This window comes from Eumetopias jubatus, unplaced genomic scaffold (assembly GCF_037043125.1).
Source record: "Eumetopias jubatus isolate StellerSeaLion01/CBP00866 unplaced genomic scaffold, mEumJub1_p1.0 scaffold_4, whole genome shotgun sequence".
In the NCBI taxonomy this organism is placed as follows: domain Eukaryota; kingdom Metazoa; phylum Chordata; class Mammalia; order Carnivora; family Otariidae; genus Eumetopias; species Eumetopias jubatus.
In genome coordinates, this window is record NW_028274810.1 from 23,019,841 (window position 1) to 23,047,109 (window position 27,269).

The 27,269-nt window shown below is 37.2% G+C and overlaps 1 protein-coding gene across 1 annotated transcript in view; it reads right to left on the minus strand.

The window, feature by feature from the left end:
• Positions 1-27,269, minus strand: part of SLC35A3 (solute carrier family 35 member A3) — a 54,735-nt gene that overhangs the window by 14,306 nt on the left and 13,160 nt on the right. The window contains exons 2-5 of the mRNA XM_028102125.2: positions 12,034-12,238; positions 6,622-6,776; positions 6,422-6,544; positions 3,687-3,858 (exon numbers count right to left, since the gene is read on the minus strand). Of these exons, the coding sequence (XP_027957926.1) occupies positions 3,687-3,858; positions 6,422-6,544; positions 6,622-6,776; positions 12,034-12,220 (637 nt within the window). The 5' untranslated portion in view covers positions 12,221-12,238. The remainder of the gene's footprint in view (positions 1-3,686; positions 3,859-6,421; positions 6,545-6,621; positions 6,777-12,033; positions 12,239-27,269) is intronic.

A 27,269-nucleotide genomic window follows, 5' to 3' on the forward strand; every position in this document is an offset into this window, starting at 1 on the left:
AGAAACTGATACACAGAGAAGTTAAGTAAACGTGTCTGAGTTCACACTGCTGGTAAGTGATGGACTCTGGATGTGAACCCAGGCAGTGTGGCTCTGGACTCCATGATCTTAACCACTGCACTATTTAATCATATCGATAATTTCTTTGAGCAATCTTCTACATGTTTTCTATTTTTTACAATTATAACCAATTCTAAAATAAATAACCTTGAACATCTATCTTTATGCTCTTGTGTAAGTATATCTGTAGGATAAATTCTTATCCAGAAGAATTTTTTCATCAAAACATTTATTTAAAATTTTGTTAAACATTCCTGGGGCACCTGAGTGGCTTAGTCGGTTAAGCGTCTGCCTTCAGCTCGGGTCATGATCCCAGGGTCCTGGGATGGAGCCCCGTATCAGGCTCCCTGCTTGGCTGGGAGCCTGCTTCTCCCTCTCCCTCTGTCCACCCCCTGCTTGTGATCTCTCTCTCTCTCTGACAAATAAGTAAATAAAATCTTTAAAAAAAATAAAAATAAATAAATAAAATTTTGTTAAACATTCCCAATTTGAGATCCAATAAGGTTATATTAATCTACACTCCTGACAATCCTAGATAATAAGAGTTCCTGTTTCTCCACTCTCTGGCTAACACTGGATCTTATCAATTTGCTAATCTTTGACAGTTTGATACTTGACAAATGCGATTAAAATGTTTTAATTTGAGGACACCTGGGTGGCTCAGTTGGTTAAGCGTTTGACGTTGGTTCAGGTCCTGGTATATAATCAGCTCTACGCTCAGCGGGGAATCTGCTTCTCCCTCTCCCTCTGCCCCTACCCCTGCTAGTGCATGCATGTGGGTGTGCACACTCTTGCTCTGTCTCTCTCAAATAAATAAAATCTTTAAAAAATAATGTTTTATTTTCTGTTTTTGTAATCTCAAGTTATCTACAACTAATTTATGTATCCTTTTCGAAACTTTGAGTTAGCTTACCATTCACTAGATTGTGTTATGAGGTCAAATTAAAGAATAAGAAACCCATGATGTACCACAGAATCATGAATTCTGACTTTTCGTTTTTATCTTATAATTCAAGAAAATTTGGGGCAATCACACAATGTTTTAATATTTCATTCTTTCCTGATATTTGCATATTTATATAAATAGCTGACGTTAGTGCTTACTATGCAAGGCACTTTATTCTAAACACTTTACAAGTATTAACTCATTTAATCCTCATAGCAACATATGGAGTTAGTACTATAATTAAGTACATTTTATCAATAAGGAAAGTGAAGCAGAGAAAGATTAAGTAACATCCCTAAGGCCACAAAGGTGGTTAAGTGATGAAATCAGGATTTGAGTTGGTCTGACTACAAAATCAAGTGTTCTTATCCACTATACTAAAGATACACTGTTTCTGAAATGGTGAATTAAGTTGGTTGGTGCTTTTTAAGCCTCTGTACTTGCCTTGGAGACAAACGAACAAAAAGAAGCTAATTTAATCTTTAAAAGTATTTACTTCGAATATTCTCTAAAAAAAAAACAAACCCAACTTGATACATTTCTACAGAGTTTGCACAGAAACTAAAATAAATCCTGTGATAAAAATGAAGGTTTAGTTTGTTATCACATTATTTGAAAACAGCTGGAAAAATGGACTAATCAAATTTGGAAGGTTTGTTTGGGATGGTTTTACTTAAAATATAGGCCATTAGGAGTATAGACATTCACTGTGGAGGGCCTGACTGCTACCAAGGCAGACATGGTATACCTATTAAATTGATGTAGACAGGGCGCCTGGGTGGCTCAGTTGGTTAAGCGACTGCCTTCGGCTCAGGTCATGATCCTGGAGTCCCGGGATCGAGTCCCGCATCGGGCTCCCTGCTCGGCAGGGAGTCTGCTTCTCCCTCTGACCCTCTTCCCTCTCGTGCTTTCTATCTCTCATTCTCTCTCTCTCTCTCTCAAACAAATAAATAAAATCTTTAAAAAAAAAAATTGATGTAGACAGAAAAAAATAATGTTTCCAAAGATGAGCTCCAAAATCACAAGGACAGAGGCTTAAGACAAAATAGTTGATTTACAACTGAGCTGTCTCTCACATGCAGTATTTTCCAGAATGAATATATACCAGGAATACTAAATGCTGGAATCTTTGTATGAGGAATTAAAGGCTATAATACTGCATATAAATAGCTTAAATATTTGTTCAGGGGCACCTGGGTGGCTCAGTCAGTTGGTTGTCTGCCTTCAGCTCAGGTCATGATTCTGGGGTCCTGGGATCGAGCCCCAGGGAGTCTGCTTCTCCCTCTCCCTCTGCCCCTCTCCCACCACTCGTTTTCTCTTTCGCTCGCTCTGCTCTCTCTCTCTCTCTCTCAAATAAATAAAAAATTTAAAAAAAAATTTGTTCAGGAGCACCTGGGTGGCTCAGTCATTAAACGTCTGCCTTCGGCTCAGGTCATGATCCCAGGCTCCTGGGATCAAGCCCCGCATCAGGCTCCCTGCTCAGTGGGAAGCCTGCTTCTCCCTCTCCCACTCCCCCTGCTTGTGTTCCTTCTCTCGCTGTGTCTCTCTCTGTCAAATAAATAAATAAAATCTTAAAAAAATAAAAAAAATTTGTTCAAAGGCAATCCTTCAATATGTGAGGTGTGTTTGTTTTAAATTATTTACCTTCAGTCAGAAAAATGACACAGTATTTAAAAGCTAAAACATAACATTTTGAAATAAAAAAGGTATTAAGATTTTAAAACAAAGATGAAAATTGCATCATTTCAAACTTTATCCATTTATGTATCTTTTTTTTTTCTCTTTTTCAGCTTTACTGATGTAAAACTGACAAAACTGCAAGATATTTAAAGAGTACATTGTGGGTATTTGATATACAACATGGTGATAACAGTTAATAACATGTATTATATAACTGAAATGTGCCAAGTATTTTAATCTCCTTTTCCAGGAGGAAAATAGGTCATTTGTAACATCTTGTCCAAGAATTGTAGCAACCAAGAATAAAGTTCCTAAGTCTCCAGATAGTGAGGACCGAAACAGGCCACATACACCCTTATGTCACAGACCTAAAATTCCATTTCTTGAATAAAAGGCATTCATTTAAAATACAATGTTTGAAAGGCGAAAACTCTGCCAGATATTTGAATCCCAATGGCAGATTCTATGGGAGGCTTATTTATTTATTTTATTTATTTTTAAATATTTTATTTATTTATTTGAGAGAATGAGATAGAGAGAGAGCATGAGAGGGGGGAGGTTCAGGGGGAGAAGCAGACTCCCCGCTGAGCGGGGAGCCCGATGCGGGACTCGATCCCCGGACTCCAGGATCATGACCTAAGCCGAAGGCAGCTGCTCAACCAACTGAGCCACCCAGGCACCCAGAGGCTTATTTATTTAAAGATATATAGTAATCTTGGGTGCCTGGGTGGCTCAGTCGTTGAGCGTCTGCCTTCGGCTCAGGTCATGATCCCAGGGTCCCGGGATCCAGCCCCACATCGGGCTCCCTGCTCAGCAGGGAGCCTGCTTCTCCTTCTCCCACTCCCCCTGCTTGTGTTCCCTCTCTTGCTGTGTCTCTCTCTGTCAAATAAATAAAATCTTGAAAAAAAAATAAAAGAAAAATAAAGATATATGGTAATCTTTAAAACTAACAATATAATCATTAAAAAAAATATTAGAAAGCACTTAAAACTTATCTTACCAAGCTGAATATTTCTTATCCACACTGATTGTTTGGTTTCTTTTAAGATTTTCTCAAAGTAAACCCCAGCAAAGCCACTTGAAAAACATGCTGTGAGAACTGCCATGAGGCCTACAAACTGAGAACCAGCTGAAAGTTCCTTAGAATCAAGCTCTTGAGAATCTGAAGGCCACTGAACAAAAAGAAAAACAAAACTGGAGTTTAGTCCTTATGATATTTTACAAAGTGCATATTTAGAGCCCACTCTCAGACCTTAAGATAAAAATGTAACCAATACCATCCTTGGGGATTTGCAGAGGAGAGCTTTTGAAAGAAAAACTTAGAATCATTTTATTTTTTTCCCATTGTGATATTACCATTACAACTTACAATTTCAAAAAATTCCCTAAAAAAGAGAAAGAATGAGTAAATGCACAGATGCACAAAACAACTTCTATAAATTGTAGAAGTTCAGAGTGTGAACTGTCGGAGCAGCAAAAATGAGAACAGAGCTGTTGGTAATTATGGAAGGTCCATGTTAACCATTATGGGCTTTATCCTACAGATCAGTGTTCCAGAAATTATCATCTTCATGGTTTTTGTCAAATCTGTGTTCCACCTGAACTATTTATTACTTGGTATTTTAATTTAAAACAACTCACTTTTTAAAATGTAATACTTATTTTAACTTATCCTTAGCAATATCTATGAAAATATGGGTTTGAAATGACAGTTAAATTTTTTTAATACCCATTTAAAAATAACTATTAGAAATATTTATTCAAGGGGTGCCTAGGTGGCTCAGTTGGTAGAGCATGCAACTCTTGTTCTCGGGTTTTTGTAAGTTTGAGCCCCACATTTGGTGTAGAGATGACTTAAAAATAAAATCTTAAAAAAAAATGCTTGCATTGTTTAAAAATAAAATATTTATTCAAGATAGACATACCACACTCTGGGGAAAGTGACAGACATACCACACTCTGGATGGCAGGAAACTGACATGATTGGATTTGTTTTTAGATAAACCATAGTGGGGACGCCTGGGTGGCTCAGTCAGTAAGGTGTCTACCTTCAGCTCAGGTCATGATCCCAGGGTCCTGGGATCAAGCCATGTGTGGGGCTCCCTGCTTAGTGGGGAGTCTGCTTCTCCTTCTGCCTGCCACTCCCCCTTCTTGTGCATGCTCTAACAAATAAATAAAATCTTAGATAAACCATAGTGGTGACTACGTGGAGTTTGAGTTTTGAGGGATGTGTAAGAATGAAGTAAAAAAAAAAAATCAGGAGGTAAATGATCATGTGAGAAACAAAAAACACATGAACTGGGGAAGTGATGATAAAGACAGATAAGGACAGAATCAAGAAGCATTAGAAAGCAGAATCAGGGGGCGCCTGGGTGGCTCAGTCAGTTAAACATCTGCCTTCATCTCAGGTCATGATCCTGGGGTCCTGGGATCGAGTCCTGTGTCAGGCTCCCTGCTCAGTCGGGAGCCTACTTTCCCCTCTGCCCCTCCCCCCTGCACGCCCTTTCTCTCTCAAATAAATAAATAAAATCCTAAAAAAAAAACAAAACAGAATCAGCAAAATCTTAGTGACTGATTAGATGCACAGTCATTAAGGAAGAGTTTAGGCCAACTCCCAGGCAGAGTAAATAATGAGGAAAAAATAGAAACAAGAACAGGTCTGGTGGAAGAAAAGGTAAAGTTTTGGATATGCTCAGTTTATAAGGTCTACTGAATAACCAAGCTAAGATGTCCAACAGATTTTTAGATATACAAATCTCAAATTACAGTGATGACATAGACCAAGGAACCATGGACATTTAAGGGTTAATAAAAACCTACAGAATATATGATGTCTCCAAAAATAAAGACATAATTTAAGGAAAAGAACAAGCCTACCAACAACCCCAATATCAAGTATCAAGGAAGAGGATCCCAAGAAGGAACCCAACAAGGAATCATTAGAAAGATAAGAAAAACCAGGAAAGAATGGTATCAGGGAAGCTGATAGACAATAAGAAGGAAGTGATTAATAATCTCAAATGCTCAGACATCCAGTAAAAATCAGATGTTTTATATGCAGTATCTTATTTTCCTAGATTGTTTATCTCTTCATGTCAGATAATTTATTTTTATTTATTTTAATTTTAAAATTTTCTTCCTTCCTTCCTTTCAATCATTCATTTCCTTGTTTAAATTCCAATATAGTTAACATACAGTACTATATTAGTTTCAGGTGTACGATATAGTAATTTAACAATTCCGTATATTACTCAGGGCTCAAGGTAAGTGGACTCTTAATCGCTATCACCTATTTCCCCTATCTCCCCACCTACCTCCTCTCTGGTAACCATCAGTTTGTTCTGTATAGTTAAGAGTCTGTTTTTTGGTTTATCTCTTTTTTTCTTTGTTCGTTTGTTTCTTAAATGCCATATATGAGTAAAATCATATGGTGTGTATATATATATATACAGTAGAATATTACTCAAGCATAAAAAAAGATTGAAATCTTGCCATTTGTAACAACATAGATGGATGTAGAGAGTATAAGCTAAGTGAAATCAGTCAGATTCTTATTTTTTTATCAGTTGCAGCCCCAATATAGTATTGCTCAAAGGAACCTTCAAAAAATATGTCAGTTGTAAGAATAAGCATTTATTTGCTTCAACGATTAATAGAACTATATTCTCCATACACAGTAACTAAAGTTCTGAAACTGTGATAAAAATGAAAGGTATACTTATCTTGAATAGTTACCTGTACAAAAGCAACTCCTGTCATCAAAATTATTAGCGAGAGCCACTGGTACACACCTAATTTTTTACCAAGCATAGACACGGAAAATAATGCTGTTGTAAGAATTTTCAACTGATATGTGACCTGAAAAAGAAAACAGTTAATATTATTGTTTGTTTGTTTGTTTCTTAAAAGAACTACTAGAAATATGTTTTAAGTACCTGGTAAGTAGCTGCATCCAGATTTGACAGGGCCACATAGAGTAAATTATTCTGAAGAGTATATATCCCTGATGGAATAGCAAGTTTAAGCGTTTCCATAGGTTTATTAAGTATTTCATCATGTAGTATTCGATTCAGTGTTCTTAGACTACATTCTAGTAAAAACATGAAATGGGAAAAATCATTAAGTAACTCTGAATAATTTACGTACACTCTCTCAAGGCCTGTTTTCTCACCCATAAAAAAACAGAAATAGTCCTACATGTTAAGATACCTTTAGGTCTAAAGTATACCTTTAATGATACTAATTTTTCAAAGTTAAATATTATAATATAGCACTTTAAGAAGCATTCTCCTTATATTCTTTCATTAGGGAACACAAGCAAATTGATTATATATGTACACACACACACACACACACACATATATTTATGATAACCAAAAGCTCAGAGCAAGTATTAATTTTTCAGCTGAGTATTCTTACTCTATAGTAGCAACATTATAAAAACTTGTATTTTGTGCATTCCATTTTATCATCAGCTGAACTTCAAAGGGATCTGTCTCTTCCCCACAGGTCCAGGTCCAGGTCTAAAGCTGCTACAGCAGCTCGGCGATGATATCAGGACCTAAGCTCTCTCTCCATATATACTGGCTTTTTACCTTCATGCTTTTCATCTATTGTCTACATGATTATTGCAAAAAAGTCACCAAATGATTCCTGCACTTCTGTCTGGTTCCTGTGTTTAGGCAACAAGAAAGAACAGGAGGACACAGTGACCTAGTGGGCATTGCTCTTATAGACCAGGATAATGTTGCAGCTACCCATTATAATAAGGGAGCTGGGAGCTGGGCAATGTAGTTTTTTTCTTTCATATTCTTCATATTAGAAACAACAAAGGGAGAAAGGGGCTGGGAATGGACTTTGAGCTAGCCAACATACAGTATTAGTCACAAAAAGTGTCCAAAGAAGGTTACCAACACATAAACCCAGGGCACTTGGCTGGCTCAGTTGGTGGAACATGTGACTCTCCATCTCATGGTCCTGAGTTCAAGCCCCACATCGGGCATGGAGCCTACTTAAAATAAAAAAAACTAAAAAATAAAAGATACATAAACCCGCAAAGACAGGAGAAATCTAAGGAATCCTACTACTTTGCCAACAATGATACTTCATAGATGATTTTCTCTCCCAACATAAAACGTGAAAAGTTTCATTATGAAAACTTTTTAAAAATGAAAATACTATTTAAAGATTAATATCTGATATTTATCCCTTCCTCACGCTAAAATAATAATAGTAAAATAAGATGTAACTAAAAGTTACGAAAAGATATTTTTCTTAGATTTAGTAGGAAAAAAACCTAAAATATTAGCTCATTTAAACATTTTTAAAATTAGAGGCACCTGGGTGGCTCAGTTGGTGAAGCATCAGCCTTCAGCTCAGTTCATGATCCCAGGGTCCTGAGATCGAGTCCCACATCAGGCTCCCTGCTTGTCCAGGAGCCTGCTTCTCCCTCTCCCTCTGCCTGCAGCTTCCCCTGCTTGTGCTCTCTCACTCTGACAAATAAATAAAATCTTTAAAAATTTTTTAATTATAAATTAAACTTTTAAATAATTAATGCTATCACATATTTTTCTCACCAGCAGTTTAGGGAAGGTCTTGTTCCATGTTCCTTCCAATTCCTGTTATTGTTAGGCTTTTTATTTTCGTCAATCTGAAGGTAGTGAAATTGAGTCTGTGGCTCTAATTTGATTTCTCTGATTGCTAGTTAGGTTGATCTATATTTATATATTTTTATATATTTATATAAACATATTTTAAATATTTGTCTTTTTAAAATCTTTTATTTTTTTAAGATTTTATTTATTTGAGAGAGAGAGAGCACAAGCAGGGGGAGGGGCAGAAGAGAGGGAGAAGCAGGCTCCCTGCTGAGCAGCAAGCCCTCCCTGGGGCTGATCCCAAGACCCCAGGATCATGACCTGAGCTGAAGGCAGATACTTAACCCACTGAGCCATCCAGGTGCCCCACATTTATGTGAATTTTATTCTACCTTACTGGTGACTCAGTCTTCTTTTTTTTAAACCACCAGATCTAGACCATTTTACAGGTGAAATTCTTTTTTTTTTTTAAGATTTATTTATTTATTTACTTTGGGGTTCGGTGTAAGGAGTGGAGGGAGAGGGACAAGCAGACTCCACACTTAGAGCAGAGCCGGATGCTGGGCTTGATTTCACAACCCCTGAGATCATGATCTGAGCCAAAATCAAAAGACGGATGTTTAACCAACTGAGCCACCGAGGCGCCCCTGACTCAGTCTTTTTTTGCTGGTTCTTCTTCTCAATCTGACCTCTAAATGTTAGGAATGCTACAGAGCTTAGTCTTTGGCCTTCTCTTCTCAGTATATACTAAATTACTTCATCCAATCCTTGACTTTAAAGCAATATATAAGATGACAAATCCTTGAGCTCCATATTCATATATCATACTATTTAACATTTCCATTTGAATGCCTTATGGGCATCTCAAATTTAACATGGCCCAAGAGAAACCTTAATTACCCCTTAACTTATCTTCCATATATCATTCACTGCAGTACCCACTCACCCAGTAATTTAACCTAAAAACCTAGGAATTATTTCTCAGACTGGATTCCCCATTTCTTTGACCATCACACACCTAATCTACTAGCAAGTCATGTGAGCTGTAGCTTAAAAAGACATCTTTTTAAGAGATGCTGATTTGTGAACCAAATCAATGCCATCTTGGACAACTCTGCTGATGACCCTTCTGTGATATGAAGCATTCTGGAGCATAGATTTCACCCCCCCCACCCAAACACACACACACACACACACACACACACACACACACACACTCTTTCCTTTTGTTTAACCACATCCTTAAGTACACCCTTGGGATATAACATCCATGATCTGTCTTGGAGATATGACTGACGCACACCTTTTCTTAAACATTTTCCTCTTGGGGGCGCCTGGGTGGCTCAGTCGGTAAAGCGTCTGCCTTCGGCTCAGGTCATGATCTCAGGGTCCTGGGATCGAGCCCTGCATCACATCAGGCTCCCTGCTCAGCAGGGTGTCTGCTTCGCCCTCTGCCTCTGCTGCTCCCCCTGCTGGTACACTCTCTCTCTCTCTCTCAAATTAATAAAATCTTAAAACAAAACAAAACAAAACATTTTCCTCTTGGATGGTCCCTCAACATGTACTCTCCACCTCTAGGGACTATAAAAGCAGGTCTTAATGGAGGTGGTATTGCAGAGATCTACTCCTCTTGCAGCCACTCACAACACCCTTGTCAAGCTGCATTTGTCAGCCTTTTTCTTTAGTCTCAGAGCTCCTTCAGCTTTGGAAGTTGTTTTGCATATACCTCCCATTCACAACATCTCATAAACCTCATCTCTTCTCTAGCAATGTGATCGAAGACACTATCATCTTCTTGCCTGGACTAGTGCAACAGCTTCCAAACATGACTTTCTGAACCTATCCTTGCATCTCCTCTGCTGTCAATATGGTTACTGCATTGGTCTTTCCATGTGTAAAATGGGACATATTTTAAACATTTCAATTGTTTCTTTTCATTTTTATGGTGAAATCTGTAGCCTACAAAGCTATCTTACATTGTCTTTTTACTGAATGCCAATTCAATTTCTCTTTGTTCCATTTTCCTCCCAGACCAATATGCTACAGACACACTGGCCACCATGATACTTTCAAAAGTATATCAAATTTACAAACAACTTAATTAAAAAATAGGCAGCAGACTTGAACAGATATTTCTCTAAAGACACACCAATGGTCAATAAGCACATAGAAAGATGCTCAACATCATTAATCATTAGGGAAAATCAAATCAAAACCACAATAAGATAGCACACTACTAGAATTGGCTATACAATTTTTTTTAAATGGAAAATAACAAGTGTTGGTGAGGATGTGCTATAATTTAAAAAAACAAACAAAATAACAAGTGTTGGTGAAGATGTAGAGAAATCTGAATCCTTGGACAGTGCTGGTGGGAATATAAAATGGTGCAGTTGCTGTGGAAAAGTCTGGTGGCTCTTCAAAAAGTCAAACGCGGAATTATCATGTGACCAAGCAATTCCACTCCAAAGTATATACTCAAAACTTATCAAAGCAGGGAGTTAAGCAGAGACATACCTCTATTGCAGTATTATTCAGTGTTCATTACAGCATTATTCACGATAACCAAAAGGTAGAAAAAAACTAAAGTGCCCATGAATACATTAATGACTAAAATGTTATATATACACACACATACATTTACATACAATGAAATATTATTTATTCATAAAAAGGAATAAAGTTCTGATACATGTTACAATGTGGATAAACCTTGAAAACATTAAGTTAAATAAGCCAGACATAGAAGGAGAAACACTGTACGATTCTACTTAGATGGACTATTTAGAAGAGGCCAATTCATAGAGACAGAAAGTAGATTAGAGGTTTCCAAGTGCTGAAGGTAAAGGAGAATGGGAGTTATTGCTTAATGGTTATAGAGTTTCTGTTTGGTGTGATGAAGTTTTAGAAATAGATAGTACTGATGGTTTCACAACACTGTGGATATAATTAATGCCAATGAATTATATGTAAAAATGGTTAAGTTTATACAATTTATGATATACGTGTATGTGTAAAAGTATATTTTACTACAACTTCAAACAATTAATAATGTAGAATACCCAAAAAACACAGAATTGTACACTTCAAAATCTGACTTGTATGGTACATGAATTATATCTCAATAAAACTGTTCAAAAAAAACTATATCAAATTAGTCACTGCTGGACTAATCAATGCAGCAAATAAAATAAAAAGCATTGACTTTAATTATGACTTCTCTAAATTTCTAAAAGTTATAGATTATAGAATTACTCTTAATCTCAATTATAAATGCAAGAAACTACATTTCACAGTTCTAGCATTAGCCAGAAGACATGAATCATGATATAGATCAGAATAAAATATGTTTGTTACTAGACTAAAACCATCCTAAGAAAATGAAAACTATAGGGGGCACCTGGGTGGTTTAGCCGGTTATGCAGCTGCCTTTGGCTCAGGTCATGATCTCAAGGTCCTGGGATCAAAACCCACATGGGGCTCCCTGCTCAAGGAGGAGTCTGCTTCCTCTCCCTCTGCCCCTCCCTATCCCCGCTTGTGCATATGCACTCACACTCTCTCTCTCAAATATATAAAATCTTAAAAAAAAGAAAATGAAGAATATTGAAATGTTTTTAGTACTACATTAGATAATAAAGCAATAGTGTTTAAATATGTAGTTACCAATATACACTTATGTATGTATCATATGTAAATAACACAAAAACAATCGAAAAAATTGCAATGACTTAAACAGAAAACCAAAAAACTTACTGCTGTCTTTGTAGACTAATAAAATGCAGGCCATTATTTTCAAAAGTTCAGCAACAACCACTGCTGTAGAAGATAGATAACGAGGTCCCTCCTCTTTTAAAGTCCTAGAATAACGCATCGTTAGAACCAAACTGGTAGTCTGAAAGACTAAAATTCCCAAGGAAAGGTATTTTAGGTTGGCAGACATTGTTTTATCTTCATTTGCCTGAAAAATAAATAAGCAGGGCAAATAAAATTAGAAAACACAGAAACATATTAAAAATCAGTATGAGACTTCTCATTCCAGACAAGATAGTTAAGTGCATTCCACCCTTTTCTTCCTGCTAATTACAACTATAAACCCTGGACTAGAGAAAAAAGCTAACTACTATAAGACTCTGGAAGTTGAAGAAAATAAGACAAACTGGCTAGAGACCCCAGATCCTGAGTGATAACCCAATAGTAAATTCCTTGGAGACTTCTGCCACCTATGTATCTCAGCCTGGCTACCATAACAATTCACAACCTGGAACCACAACAAGTGGAAAGCAACAACAAACAGAAGTCCTGCGAAAAACCCATTGTCTCCAACCAAAGGAATAGGAAGACAGCAGCTCTGCAGAATGGAGCCCTACTAACTGGATGCTATGTAATGTGTGGAACAGAGACTCGCTGACCATCTCCACCCTGCATTAATGAGGGCGGAGACAGTGGCCCTCTTCCCTACCACCCGGGGCGACAGCTACAAAGACTGTTGAGGCTGAGGCCTATGAACCACTCCGGCCCTAAGCAAGGTGACTGTGAGCAAAGAGGCAGCACCCTCCCTCCATACTAATAAAGAAGATTTAAGTAGGAACCAAGGTCTCATAATACCCAAAATGTCCTCGATACAATCCAAAAGGAGTATATTCCTCACACCAAAAAACAACAACAACAAAACCCAGGCAAAATCTCAACTAGGATGAGAAAGGACAATCAACAAACAACAATACAGAGTTGACACAGATGTCGGAATTACCAGAATTTTAACTTTTTGTTGTTTTTGTTTTTTGTTGTTCTTGTTTTTTCAAGGGAGAGGTGGGAAGGAGCAGAGGAAAAGGGAAGGAGAATCTTAAACAGTCTCCATGTCCAGTGTGGGGCTTGATCTCACAACCCTGAGATCCTGACATGAACTGAAATCAAGAGTTGGATGCTTGGGCGCCTGGGTGGCTCAGTTGGTTAAGCCACTGCCTTCGGCTCAGGTCATGATCCTGGAGTCCCGGGATCGAGTCCCGCATCGGGCTCCCTGCTCAGCAGGGAGTCTGCTTCTCCCTCTGACCCTCCCCCCACTCATGTGCTTTCTCTCTCTCATTCTTTCTCTCAAATAAATAAATAAAATCTTTAAAAAAAAAAAAAAAAGAGTTGGATGCTTAACCCACTGAGCCACCCAGGCACCCCACTGACCTCCAAACAAGAATTTATTTTTTTTTTAATTTTATTTATTTAAGAGAGAGAGAGCACGAGCAGAGGGGAAGGGCAGAGGCAGAAGCAGACTCCCCACTAAGCAGGGAGCCCAACGTGGGGCTCAATTCCCAGGACCCTGGGATCATGACCTGAGCCGAAGGCAGACGCTTAACCGACTAAGCCACCCAGGTGCCCCCAGACAAGAATTTAAAAGAAGCTACTGTAACAATGCATGAACAACAAGCAATTATAAACACTCCTGAAATAATTTTAGATTCACATAGAATAAAAATAGTACAAGAGTTCTTGTGTACTCTTCACCCAGCTTTCCCCAAAGGTAAGAGTTGCAAAGTTCCTATATTTTCCCTAAAGTAATTCAGAATTGACTCTAAGAAGCTCACTTTAAATATGAAGATACAAATACGTTAAAAAGTAAAAGAATGGAAAAAGATATGCCATGAGAGCAATAACTATGAGAAAGCTGGAGAGGCCAAATTAATATCAGGAAAAATAAATTATGTAAGAATTATTTCTAGAATAAAGGACACTTCATAATGATAAAAGAGTCAATACATCAGTAAGATATAACCAGTATAGATGAATATTGTGCTTAATAACTAGCTTCAAAATACATGAAGCAAAACCTAACAGAATTAAAAGGAAAAAGCAAGTAAATCCGTAAGTTATAATGTGAGATTTTAACCCACTTTTCTCAGTAATTACAAGAATATACACACATATACACCAAACCCCCCAGTATGAATACAGAAGATCTGAACAACACTATCAACCGCTATAACTGTCAAAAACAGGGAGATGCTCCACTAAGAGCCTATTTCAAGGAAGGACTTAATGCAGTGTGTGTGGTCAATTAACTGCCTTTCCACCCAAGGTCACATCCTTTGCTTCCAACTGATCTAAAGATTCAATTCAATCTCAAGCAAAATCCCTACATGCTTTTTTGGTAGAAACTGATAAGCTGACTTTAAAATTTATATGGAAATACAAAGGACATAGAAAACCAAAACAATTTTGAAAAGGAAAAACAGTGTTAAGTAAGTTAAACTCCCGGGGCACCTGGGCGGCTCAGTCGTTAAGCGTCTGCCTTCGGCTCAGCAAGATCCCAGAGTCCTGGGGTCGAGCCCCGCATCGGGCTCCCTGCTTAGCGGGAAGCCTGCTTCTCCCTCTCCCACTCCCCCTGCTTGTGTTCCCTCTCTCACTGTCTCTCTCTGTCAAATAAATAAAATCTTAAAAAAAAATAAGTTAAACTCTTGAGGGGTGGCTGGGTGGCTCAGTGGTTAAGTGTCTGACTCTTGATTTCGGCTCAGGTCATGATCTCAGGGTCGTGAGACGGAGCCGGCTTTGGGCTCCAAGCTCAGTGGGAGTCTACTTGAGATTCTCTTTCTCCTGCTGCCTCTGCCCCTACAGCCCCGCTCATGTGCAGGCATGCTCTCCCTCTCTCTCAAATAATAAACCTCTAAAAAAAAAAAAAAGTTAAACTCCTGAAATTCCATACTTACTATAAAGCTCTAGTAATTAAAACTGCTACTGACATAGGACAGAAGCATAGATCAATGGAACAGAAGACAGTCCAGAAGTAAATCCATTCATATTTGGTCAAATGACTTTGACAATGGTAACAAAAAAATAATTCTAGAACAAGACATCTGCAATCTTTTTAAGTGAACCTCTACCCTTATCTACCTCCCACCAAATATTTAACTAGAAAAGGATCACAGATCTGTCATAAAAGCTAAAGCTATAAATATTCAGGAAGAAAACAGGAGAAAAATATAGTCATGTAGGGATAGGCAAAGATTTCTCTTTTGTATTTTAAAGATTTATTTATTGGGGTGCCTGGGTGGCTCAGTCATTTAAACCTCCAACTCTTGGTTTCAGCTCAGGTCATGATCTCAGGGTAGTGAGGATGAGCCCCACGTGGGGCTCTGCTTGAGATTCTCTCTCTCCATCTCCTTTTTGAGATTCTTTCTCCATCTCCTTCTGCCCCTTCCCCCATTCTCTCTCTCTCTCAAATAAATGAAACTTATTTATTTGACAGAGAGAGAGAGCACAAGGAGGGAGAGGGACAGAGGGAGATGGAAAGGAGAGAAGCAGACTCCAGGCTCAACCTCAGTACCCTGAGATTATGACCTGAGCTGAAACCAAGAGTCAAAAGCTTAACCGACTGAGCCACCCAGAAGGGACATGCAAAGATTTCTTAGACAGGATACATAAACCTCAAACCATAAAAGAAAAATATGGATAAATTGGATATCATCAAAATTTAAAACTGTTCATCCCAAGATACTATAAAAATAATAAAAGGCAAACCACATCAGGGGAGAAAATATTCTCAATACGTGTATCTGACAATGGCTTTGTATCCAGAATATATATAGAACTCTTACAACATAATAAATACAGGACAATCCATGAGTAAAAGATCTCAATAGACATTTCACCAAAAAAGACAAACGAATAGCTAATAGGCACATGAAAAGACATAACATCATAGTCATTAGAGATACAAATTAAAACCACAATGAGATACCATTATATACCTATTAGAATGGCTAAAATTGTAAAAATTGATGCTACCAAGCGATGGAGAAGATTTTGAGCAAATAGAGCTCTTAACATTGCTAGTGGGAATATTAAGTGATACAACCCCTTTAAGTAACAGTTTGATAGTTTATTTTAAAAAATAATAATAATCTTTTCATATAACCTAAAAATTCTACTCTTAGGTGTATACCCAAAAGATCTGAAAGCATTTATCCATAATACTTGTGTATGATTATTCATGGAAGTTTTATTTGTAACAGCCAGAAACTGGAAATAACCCAAACGCCCATTAACAGGTAAATTACTAAACATACAGTGGTACATCCTTATGATGGAATACTACTTAGCAATAAAAAGAAATGAAATGCTGATACATGTTAAAACATCAATGCAAACATTTTGCAACAGCAAAAAAGTTCACAGACAAAACAGTATATACTATATGATCCATTAATATGAAATTCTAAAAAGGGCAAAAGTAATTTGCAATAATGCAAATTTATGGTTGACTGTGGCCAGGGGTTGAGGTTGGGGATTGACTGCAAAGGGATAGCAAGAAATTTTTGGTGGTGATGGAAATATTCTGTATCTTGATTATGTGATGGTTATACAATTGTATTCACTTATTGTAACTCACTGAACTAAACATATAAAATGGGTACATCTTATTGTGTGTAAACTACAGCTTAACAAAGTTGATTAAAGATAGAGAACATACTAAGCAGTAGCATTCCTCAGCAGGCTTTCCTCATAGCTTTGATTCTGGCTGCAATTTCTTTGGATTAATACCAATGGTGTTCTGTTAGTCTGTTCTTCAGCCCAACTCTATCCTTTCCATGATTCCATCTTCCATCCTAAGTTTTGTTAATATGGACCCTCTTTATTGTATATCTCTTTATAGCTCTCACAACCAAGCCACCATTTACAGTTTTAGATATATGATCCTCTATCTTCCCTTACCTCATAATTATTAAAATAGCATGTAATATATTCAAACATTTAACAGTCATTATTTGGTGCCTATACTAGACCAAGTACCATGGTTACAGTGACAGCCTATCCTTGAAGGCACAAAGTCTAGCTCATTAAATTTAGCAATTCTCTGACAGAATATGCTCCAAAATCAAACAATGTAACACCATCAATATGAGGATAAAATTTTTAGTGACGAAAAAGAATGATTGAAAAAAATTACCTTAAGTACTTCATCTGAATTTCAGAGAGAAAATCTGAATAATATATGTCTTTTTTGTCACACATAAAGGATCAAGCTTAGAGGAAAGAATACATCGATTTATGTATCAACCATCTCACTTTTGTAAATCTGCATTAGCAAGAGTCCTAATGTGAAATAAAATTACAGCATTTTAGAGGTAGAAGATGCTTTAGAAATCATCTAGTATAAATATCTTCATTTTTAAATGAAGAAAATAGGGGCGCCTGGGTGGCCCAGTCGTTAAGTGTCTGCCTTCGGCTCAGGTCATGATCTCAGGGTCCTGGGATCGAGCCTCTCACATCGGACTCCCTGCTCAGCGGGGAGCCTGCTTCTCCCTCTCCCTCTGCTGCTCCCCCTGCTTGTGCTCTCTCTGTGTCTGTCTCCATCAAATAAATAAATATATAATCTTTAAAAAAATAAAAGAAAATGAAGAAAATAGTAAACAGAGAAGTTAGATTACTTGTTCAAGGTCATTTAACTAACTAATTGGAAATATATAGTTAAATATCAGATTCGCTAGCTCTCACGACACGCTACTGTAGAATTCCAGAGGACATCCTGGTAGCCTTTATCTCTGTATGGAAGGAGAGCAAGTTGCCAGCAATCTACATTTGGCATAGGCACCTGATTCTCCTGGAAAATCTATTCAAGGAAGTCTTTTGTTTATTCTGTACAGCTAAGACCATAATGTACCTGTCGTAACAGCAAAGCTCTTTCTTTTCAAATGAAATTTTAAAGGTCAGATTCTAAACCAGGATATACTATTTTTACTATTTTGCTTTTCCATTTCCAAGCATATACAACATCAACACATTCACCGTGATAATTCAATTCTTAATTATTAATACAGTTAACAGTCTCTTACAATGCATTTTTTTAAAGTATGTGAGATAATAGAAAAAATATATATTGGTCTCTGCCCTACCTCCTGACACAGGGATCCTGAAACCCTTGTAATTTCCTAAGTGATAAGAGCACTAGGAGCATCTTTTGTTCTAATATTTGATCTTGGGCCCCCGTTCCTGACACAGGGCTCCTGAAACCCTTGTAATTTCCTGGGTGATCAATTGATCATGCCTCTACGATGAGAATTCCATAAAAATTCCACTAGTATGAGGTTCAGAGAGCTTTCAGGATAACAAGCTATACACACCATGAGAATAACACATCCCAACTCCACAGGGACAGAAGCTCCTGCACTCAGGACCTTCCCGGGCCCTGTGCTTATATAGCTCTTCATCTAATTGTTCATTTGTATCCTTCAGCATATCCATTAATAAACTGGTTTAAGAAAGCGTTTTTCTGAGTTCTATGAGGCACTCTAGGGAATTAATCCAACTTGTGGAGGAGATGGTGGGAACCTCTGATTTGTAGCCAAACTGGACAGAGTTGTGGGTAATTTGGTGACCTACTACTTGCAACTGGATCTTAAATAGGGTGGGAGCATTCTTATAGGACTGAGTCCCTAATCCGTGGGATCTGACACTATCTGAAGGTATATAGTGTCCTAATTGAGTTAAATTGTAGGATACCCAGCTGATGTCACAGAGAATTGCTTGGTGTGAGGAAACCATACCTTCTCCCCAACATTTGGTGACCTAAAATGTTAGAAGTGAAGTGTTCTGTATAAGGAGTAAAGGAGACACACAGGAAGAAAGAACTGGATTGTTTTTCTAATATAAAGTTGAAAAGTAAAATATATACAAACAAATGATCATTTGTACAGATCAACTGTAAAGAATTACAATTTAATTCACAATTCTGCCTAAGGAAAGTAAAAATATGAGTATTTCTAAGATTATATAAATACATAACTTGGTTTTGGAATATAATACAGGTAAAATTAAATATGTTCATTTAATACAGACCATAAATTCACAGCAAATCCATAAATATGAAATCTATCAAAACAAAGACTATACTCCACTTCTATAATTTATAAGATTAATATTGTTTCTTCATTTTAAAGTATACAATATTTTCTCATTACCATTGAACACAAACTCTAAACAATCTTATGTTTAAGATTGAATTTTAGTCCTCCCTACATTTTCTTCTCTTGCCACCTAATTCCCCCTTTTTTTTATCCTTTCAGGTAGTGCTAATCCTCTAGTTTCCATATTATTCTTTGTTTCATTAAAATTTCCTCTCTAAGAAACTTACAAACCAATAATCAATAAGAAACTGTGTTAAATTCTCTCAAAAATGTAACTTTTTTTCTTTTTTTAAAAGATTTTATTAATTTATTTGACACAGAGAGACACAGCCAGAGAGGGAACACAAGCAGGGGGAGTGGGAGAGGGAGAAGCAGGCTTCCCGCAGAGCAGGGAGCCCGATGCGGGGCTCGATCCCAGGACCCTGGGATCATGATCTGAGCTGAAGGCAGACGCTTAACGACTGAGCCACCCAGGTGCCCAAAAAAATGTAGCTTTTTTCGATTTACTACCAAAAGCCTTACAAACCAGTCAACAAATTACTGCCCATGTTTTTTTAAGGTCCCTGGTTACTAAGCTCCCTGAACTCACTTTGGGTTCAGTGAGGCTCTCAGATTTATAGCAGGATCAGAGGAGCAAGGATGCTTAGATATTCCACTTTTACTTAATAGCTAAAACCTGAAAAATGCACTCTTGTTGATTACTAAAGGACACTATTTCATTCTGATGGCTCTTCTTTGTCTTATTCTCCTTTTTAAAAATAGCATTTATTACTTTATTTTAAAAAGCAGTATATTCTTAGAAAAATGCAGAAAACTTATTTTAATTGGTAAAAATTTGAACCATAATCAACTATCCAAAAACATCTAATGATATTTGATATAGATTTTGTCAATAATTTTTATTTCAGTTTTTTGGAAATCCCTAAACCCCAGGACTTTAGTGGCAAAGGTGAAATAAAGTACCTAGACCATTTCATATTTCCACTTAAGAGTTTTCAACAACCTTTTGGGTTTCTTAGTTACACGGAAAACAGAGTCTTGTAATCACAAAGTTCCACCTTTTCCTAATAGATAGATCTTTCTTGAGGGGAAAAAAATGGAATTTTAAAATTCAGTGAAGTACCAAGACCATAACAAACATCCATGATTCCATCACCCAGAACTGATGTCTCAATTTTGTTACATTTGTTTACCTTTCCTTTTGTAAAGGAATAAAATATTACAACTAAAGTCAAAGTCCCCTTTAAGCCACCACTCTAAGTCCTATTCCCTTCCCCTTCCCCAGTAGGAACCTATTACAGGTTTAAAGTATATATTTCTAGTCTATTACCAAATTTTTTTCGTACATATATAATATAATCATAAGCCATAATTACAGTAACATGGCATCAAACTGTATCCATTATTTGGCATTCTCCTTATTCTATTCAGTATTGTTTTGCCATCTATGTTGATATACAGACCTAGCTCATTGCTTTTAACAATTCTAAAGTTCCATCAAATGAGTGAACCTTTTATTTACCGAATCTCCTACTGATAAACATTTAGCATCATTTTCCTTTTAAAAATTTAAAAATTTCTTGGGTTGCCTGGGTGGCTCAGTCAGTTAAGTGTCTGCCTTCAGCTCAGGTCATGATCCCCGGGTCCTGGGATCGAGCCCCACGTTGGGCTTCCTACTTAATGGGGAGTCTGCTTCTGCCTCTCCCCCTCCCCTCTGCTTGTGCTCTCTCTCTCTCTCTAATAAATAAAATCTTAAAAAAAAAAGTAGCTTCCAAAGATTCTTGCTTTACAATGTCAATTCTGAGTCTAAAGGCTTAAATATTTTAAAGGCTTAAAATGTTTAAAAAATATACATTACATGAAGTATATGTATCATTAATGTACACTACTGCTACCCCCTCTACACCCAAATTAATCAGGGTTAGTGAGAAATGAGTTGTGTATAACACATCTAAGTGCATTAGATATGCACTAACTAAATTTTGAAATATTCAAAACATTATATACTAATAATTTTTACTCATCTTTTCAGACACAGATAGGTCCTTGTAGGTAAATCTGTAGTATCAGTCTGGCTACAGACTTGTTCCAATAGCTTATCAAAGTATATGCATAATCTTCAGGACTATATATGAAGCCCATTATTTCTACTGAAACAAGACTATCTGTACTTCACTGATATGTCTCCAGCTACTAAAAGTCCCAAAAGACCAAATGTTTAGTCAATGTTTTTAAACTGTAAGAAAATTTACACAGATTCTTAAAGACTACTAAGTACCTAAGAAATTCTGCATATCACTTTTCCTTCAATTGTAAAAATAAAAGTCTAAATTTCTTAACTTATGGTTTTTAGAGTAAGCTATATTTATATTTTCTAAACACTAGTTCTGAAATATACTCCCTAAGTACAATATAATAATCTACTAAAGGTCAATGACATAGCAGAGTACACATGAAAACACACAAATTATAAAGTGCTAGGCAAATATCAGTTCACATTATATGCTATTCAGAAACAGTTACTGGTAAAAACAGATCTTTTAAGATTTTCCCAAGTAAATGAACAGAAAAAGTAAATAAATACATACAAAAATACTGACCTCAGTTGCAATTTTTTGTCCACTGTCTTCCATGATGCCAAACTTTAAAACTGCAACCTATAACTGTATGCTAAATAATGACAAATAAAATTCATCACAACTGCCTTTACTTCTGACACTGGCATTTATATACCTTCCTTTCAAACTACCTCAGAAGTAGCCACAGCATTTCCTTAAAGTAGCAAAAATATGTCATACTTGAAATCCATTAATAATCTTGTGGAAAATCAAAAAATTTTATTTTTTATAAAAGTGAAAGAAAAATGAGTCAAAGATAATTTATACTATCTGTATAATCAATTGTTTCTATGATAGAAATAATAACTTCCACTAACTTGGTTCACTTTTAAGTGCAAAGCACAATCCTGCTCAGTAACACTTTAATAATCAGCTCTTTACTATCTAAGGTTCCTCTTACATTCTAAGTAAAACAACTTTTCATTGCTTCTCCTTTCCTTTCTTCCTCAATGTGTCAGGTGTCTGTTTACATAAGGCAAATATCACCTGTATGTAAATTACAGTACTGCCAATTTTTAACTTGTTCTTTCACTCCTGCAGAATTTCCATTCTTACATTCAGTTAAATCGATAATACTCAAATATTTCTTCAACTATACAAATATAAAACCTATTTGCATTCTAATCTTTAGATTAAAAATTGTTCAGTATTATTGTACTCTTTATATAATGTTGGTAATTTGGAAAACATAATGATCTAATAAGTATGGCTCTAAGATCCCCTTTGAATGTGTTGTGCTTCAATCTCCCATTTCTCCACCTCTGTGCTATTCTGCTCTACCACTTTCTGCTATGGCCATTTCCTCCACTTACAGCTAAAGGCAGAAGTTAAAGATATTCTTAAAAAAAAAATAAAGCTATTCTAAAAAGAATAGCTTTTATTAATGTAAAAGCCAGGTAGGGTCCACAGGCACTAACCATTAGTAAATGTTCAAGACCAAGGAGACTGGGGGCAGAAGTGAAAAATAAAGGTATCCTACAACTCTCCACAACTTGCCATCAATATTTTTTTTTTAAAGATTTTATTTATTTATTGGACAGAGAGAGACAGCGAGAGCAGGAACACAAGCAGGGAGAGTGGGAGAGGGAGAAGCAGGCTTCCTGCTGAGCAGGGAGCCCGATGTGGGACTCGATCCCAGGACCCTGGGATCATGACCTGAGCCGAAGGCAGACGCTTAACGACTGAGCCACCCAGGCGCCCTGCCATCAATATTTAATACATACGATGCTCAGCCATTAGGTACACAATGATGAACAAGACAAATATAGTCTGTTTCTTCATGAAGTTTATCCTCTAGCTTGGAAGATACATTATTCAAACAACTCAAAAAATAGTATTAAGTATGTAAACTCCCATAACATAGGGTGCAAGAGAAAAATATCATAGGAAAATGATGATATCTTATGTCAACTTAGTTAAACTCAAACATATTTCCCAAAGTCCCTTTCTCTGTATGGTGCGAGGTTAGAACTGGCTAAACACAAAGTCTGCACAAAACTTGGGAGACAGAGGGCACCTGGGTGGCTCAGTGGGTTAAGCGACTGCCTTCGGCTGAGGTCATGATCCTGGAGTCCTGGGATCGAGTCCCGCATCGGGCTCCCTACTTGGCAGGGAGTCTGCTTCGTCCTCTGACCCTCCCCCCTCTCATGTGCTCTCTCTCTCTCATTCTGTCTCTCAAATAAATAAAATCTTAAAAAAAAAAAAAAAACAAACCTGGGAGACAGGGTGACACAAGAGCATTACTCACAAAAAATACTCAGGGTTAAATGTGGTAAAACAGAAACATAATTAGGTTCTAGTTATCCTCACTCTTCCCTGCGCTAGGTCAGCTCTTCCTCACAACTGCTGATGCTACTGCACAAAAGTGGGCTCATGCTCTCCACCAGACTCTTGACTGTGGACAGAAAAAGACAGCTACACAGAGAGGACAGCTTTCTATACACCTTTCCATCAGCTCGATTACATGATCCTGTTCTGGCTTATAGGACATGCCTCGCTCCCTAGATTCCTTTGAAAGCTCTGACTTGTGTACCCACACCAGTGTTTCAGGAGGGCTGCTTTTAGCGACTTTTCAGTAATCCTCCAACACTATTTTTCCCCCAACACTCTCTTTTTACACCTTTACTTCCCCTGCTTTTCCCATAATTGCGAAAGGTCTTATTCCTACCACAAATCCCTTATTCTATAATAGTGAAGGGTTCTGTTTCTCTATTGAACCCTGATACAGTGTTTGGTACCAAATGTGGTTCTAGGGTAACAGAACCACAATGATAGTAATTTGGAATCAGTTTTCTGATGAGACTAGATTTAAGGCCATTAAGGACCCTATTACCAGTGGTAAAGGAGACAGTTGTAGTTGTTCAGCATGCCAATGCAAAAATTACTTAAACTATCATCTCAAAATACCTATAATCAACATTAGATTTTGGGTGATCAAGTAGTTGCTGCCACAAACATTTTACTGGAAATTGGCATATAATGGTGTTCATTTCTTGCTTCTAAAATAACTAGAAAACTTGGAGAAAGAAAATAATGAACTTGAGACCCTATATTCACAGCCCATGGTCCAGGTAAGGTATCAGAAAGCTTCTATCACAGCCCTAAAACAACTTATCTCTTTTAGCTACAAAGTCAGTATTTCTGAAAAACAAATCCAAAGTCTGATCCTGTCTGGGCTTGAAATAAAAAGCAAACTGAAGGGTGCCTACATGGCTCAGTTGGTTAACTGTCTGCCTTTGGTTCAAGTCATGATCCCGGTGTCCCGGGATTGAGCCCTGCATTGGGCTCCCCGCTCAGCGAAGAGTCTGCTTCTCCCTCTGCCTCTCCTCCTGCTCATGCTCTCTCATATAAATGAATAAAATCTTAAAAAAAAAAAAAAAAAAGCAAATTGAGTTTACAATTTCATAGGGTCCCAGGATCCTATGCTCTACACATTTTTATAATCTCTATATCCTAGCACATGTCCAGACATTACAATATGCCTGAGGATTGTAGTAGGCTGAATAATGGCCCCCAAATTAAGGATCCTGAGATGGGAAAATTACCTTGGATTAGCTAAATGAGCCGTAAACACCAACACAAATGTCCTTATAAAAGACAGAAAAGGAGAACACAAATACTCAAGAGGAGAAGACAGTGTGAAGATGGATCCAGAGAGATTAACATAACAATAAAAAATTAAAAAAAAAAAAAGATGGATCCAGAGAGAGATTTGAAGATGCTGGCCTTGCAGACTAGTGATACAGCCACAAACCAAGGAAGACTGGAAACCAGCAGAGGCTGCACGAGAAAAGAATGGACTTTTCCTTAGAGCCTCCAGAGGGAGCATAGGTAGTCCTGCTGACACTATGGTTATCAGCCTAGTGATACTGATTTTGGATTTCTGGCCTCCAGAACTCCGGGAGAATATATTTCTCTTTAATTTAAGCAACCCATCTGGGATAATTTGTTACAGCAGCCACAGGAAATCAATACAAGTATCTGTATTTTTAAAACTTAATTGTTCTCCATTCTATGTCTACTTAGGCAGAAACCATTCCTAGGAGGAAGACAGTTAAAATTAAGTTTTCAGTACTCAAAAGAATTTTTTTTAAAGATTTTATTTATTTATTTGAGAGGGCGAGAATGAGAGAGAGAGAGAGAGAGAGAGAGCACATGAGAGGGGGGAGGGTCAGAGGGAGAAGCAGACTCCCTGCTTAGCAGGGAGCCCGATGTGGGACTCGATCCCGGGACTCCAGGATCATGACCTGAGCTGAAGGCAGTCGCTTAACCAACTGAGCCACCCAGGCACCCTCAGTACTCAAAAGAATTAATCAGTTACCAGGAATACTGGCTTACACTGAAGAGTGCATACAACAGTTGCTCTCACACAGCTTAATAAATATTATTTAAAATAAATGTCAGAGTCAGTAAAAAAATCAAGGATACCAAATAACTGAGATATTACTCTAGTGATGTTCTGTCATGGAAAATGTAAAGCCCATCCACTTAGTTCACAAAACTAAATGGTTAATAATAACATTTCTAGAGGGAAGGGAAGGACTTGACCAATGTTACAAAGTAATTCTAATGCTTACTTCAGACAACATCAATTTCTTTGCTATTTTAAAGGACATAAAAGGTAAAAGAAAGTACAGATCATCACTATTTTTATTCATGTCTTTGTTTTTATAACCTAAAATGGTAATAGCAGTAATCAGAGTTTATAATCTAGAAAACAATTTCCAATTTTAAATTTTCTGTTCACACTAGACTATTCTCAAATTGACTCCTTTATTTTATAAGATTTTATTTATTCACTTGACAGAGAGAGAGAGAGAGAGAGCATGTACAAGCAGGAGGAGTGTCAGGCAGAAGGAGAGGGATAAGCAGGCTCCCCACAGAGCAGAGAGCCCGACCCAGGACCCTGGGATCATGACCTGAGCTGAAGGGAGACGTTTAACTGGCTGAGCAACCCAGGCACCCCAAATTAAATCCTTTAAACATGACTTATTGCCCAGTTTGAAGTACACTATGTGTGTCAAAACATGCCATCTAAAATATACCTATCTATATGCAGGAAGTCAAACATAATATAATCATTCTATAGGATAGTGTTGTTCCCCAAGTACTAACCTTAATAACAAGGTTCTAGCATTTTTTCAAATGTTTAAGAATTAAAGTATACCAGGATAATTAAAAATAATGTTTAGCTATTTATTTAATTCAGCCTGAAGATAAACCTGAAAGATCAGGGGCTTTAAGATGTTTTTCTTTTTCTTTTTTTTTAAAGATTTTATTTATTTGAAGGAGAGAGAATGAGAGAGAGCACGAGAGGGACGAGGGTCAGAGGGAGAAGCAGACTCCCCGCTGAGCAAGGAGCCCGATGCTGGACTCAATCCCAGGACTCTGGGATCATGACCTGAGCAGAAGGCAGACACTCAATTGACTGAGCCACCCAGGAGTCCCAAGATGTTTTTCTTTGTAGCACTCACAAATGGTAAAAATTTTAGAAAAATGTTAAAATAATTTAACTGAAACTTAATAGAACATATGGAATTAGCTGGTATTTATGAATTTATGGTTTGACACGTTGTCAAGGACAAAAAATTTTTTACTCTAGCTATTAACTGTGCTTGGGTAATTAATGGAAGAATACCACCCTCCCCTAAGGACAAAATTCCACTATTAGAATTCAAATGCTGTGTGGTGGTGGTGGTGGTGGTGGTGGTGGTGGTTTTTAACCAATACCCTTTCTAAACAGGAAATTGCCACCACTCCCAGGTAAACCTACAGTCTTAGGAGTTTATATATACCATGGGTTTAAAACTATTGAGTACATTTCAATTATGCCTGTTCAGTATTTACTGTCCAAGTCGCATGTCACTCTGCCTCCCAACTGATGGGACAGCCTTCAGACTCTCACAACTCCAATCTCCATATAGCTGATACCTTACTAAAATGTTGATCTGATCACATTTCTTCTCTTTTTGTAAAGTTT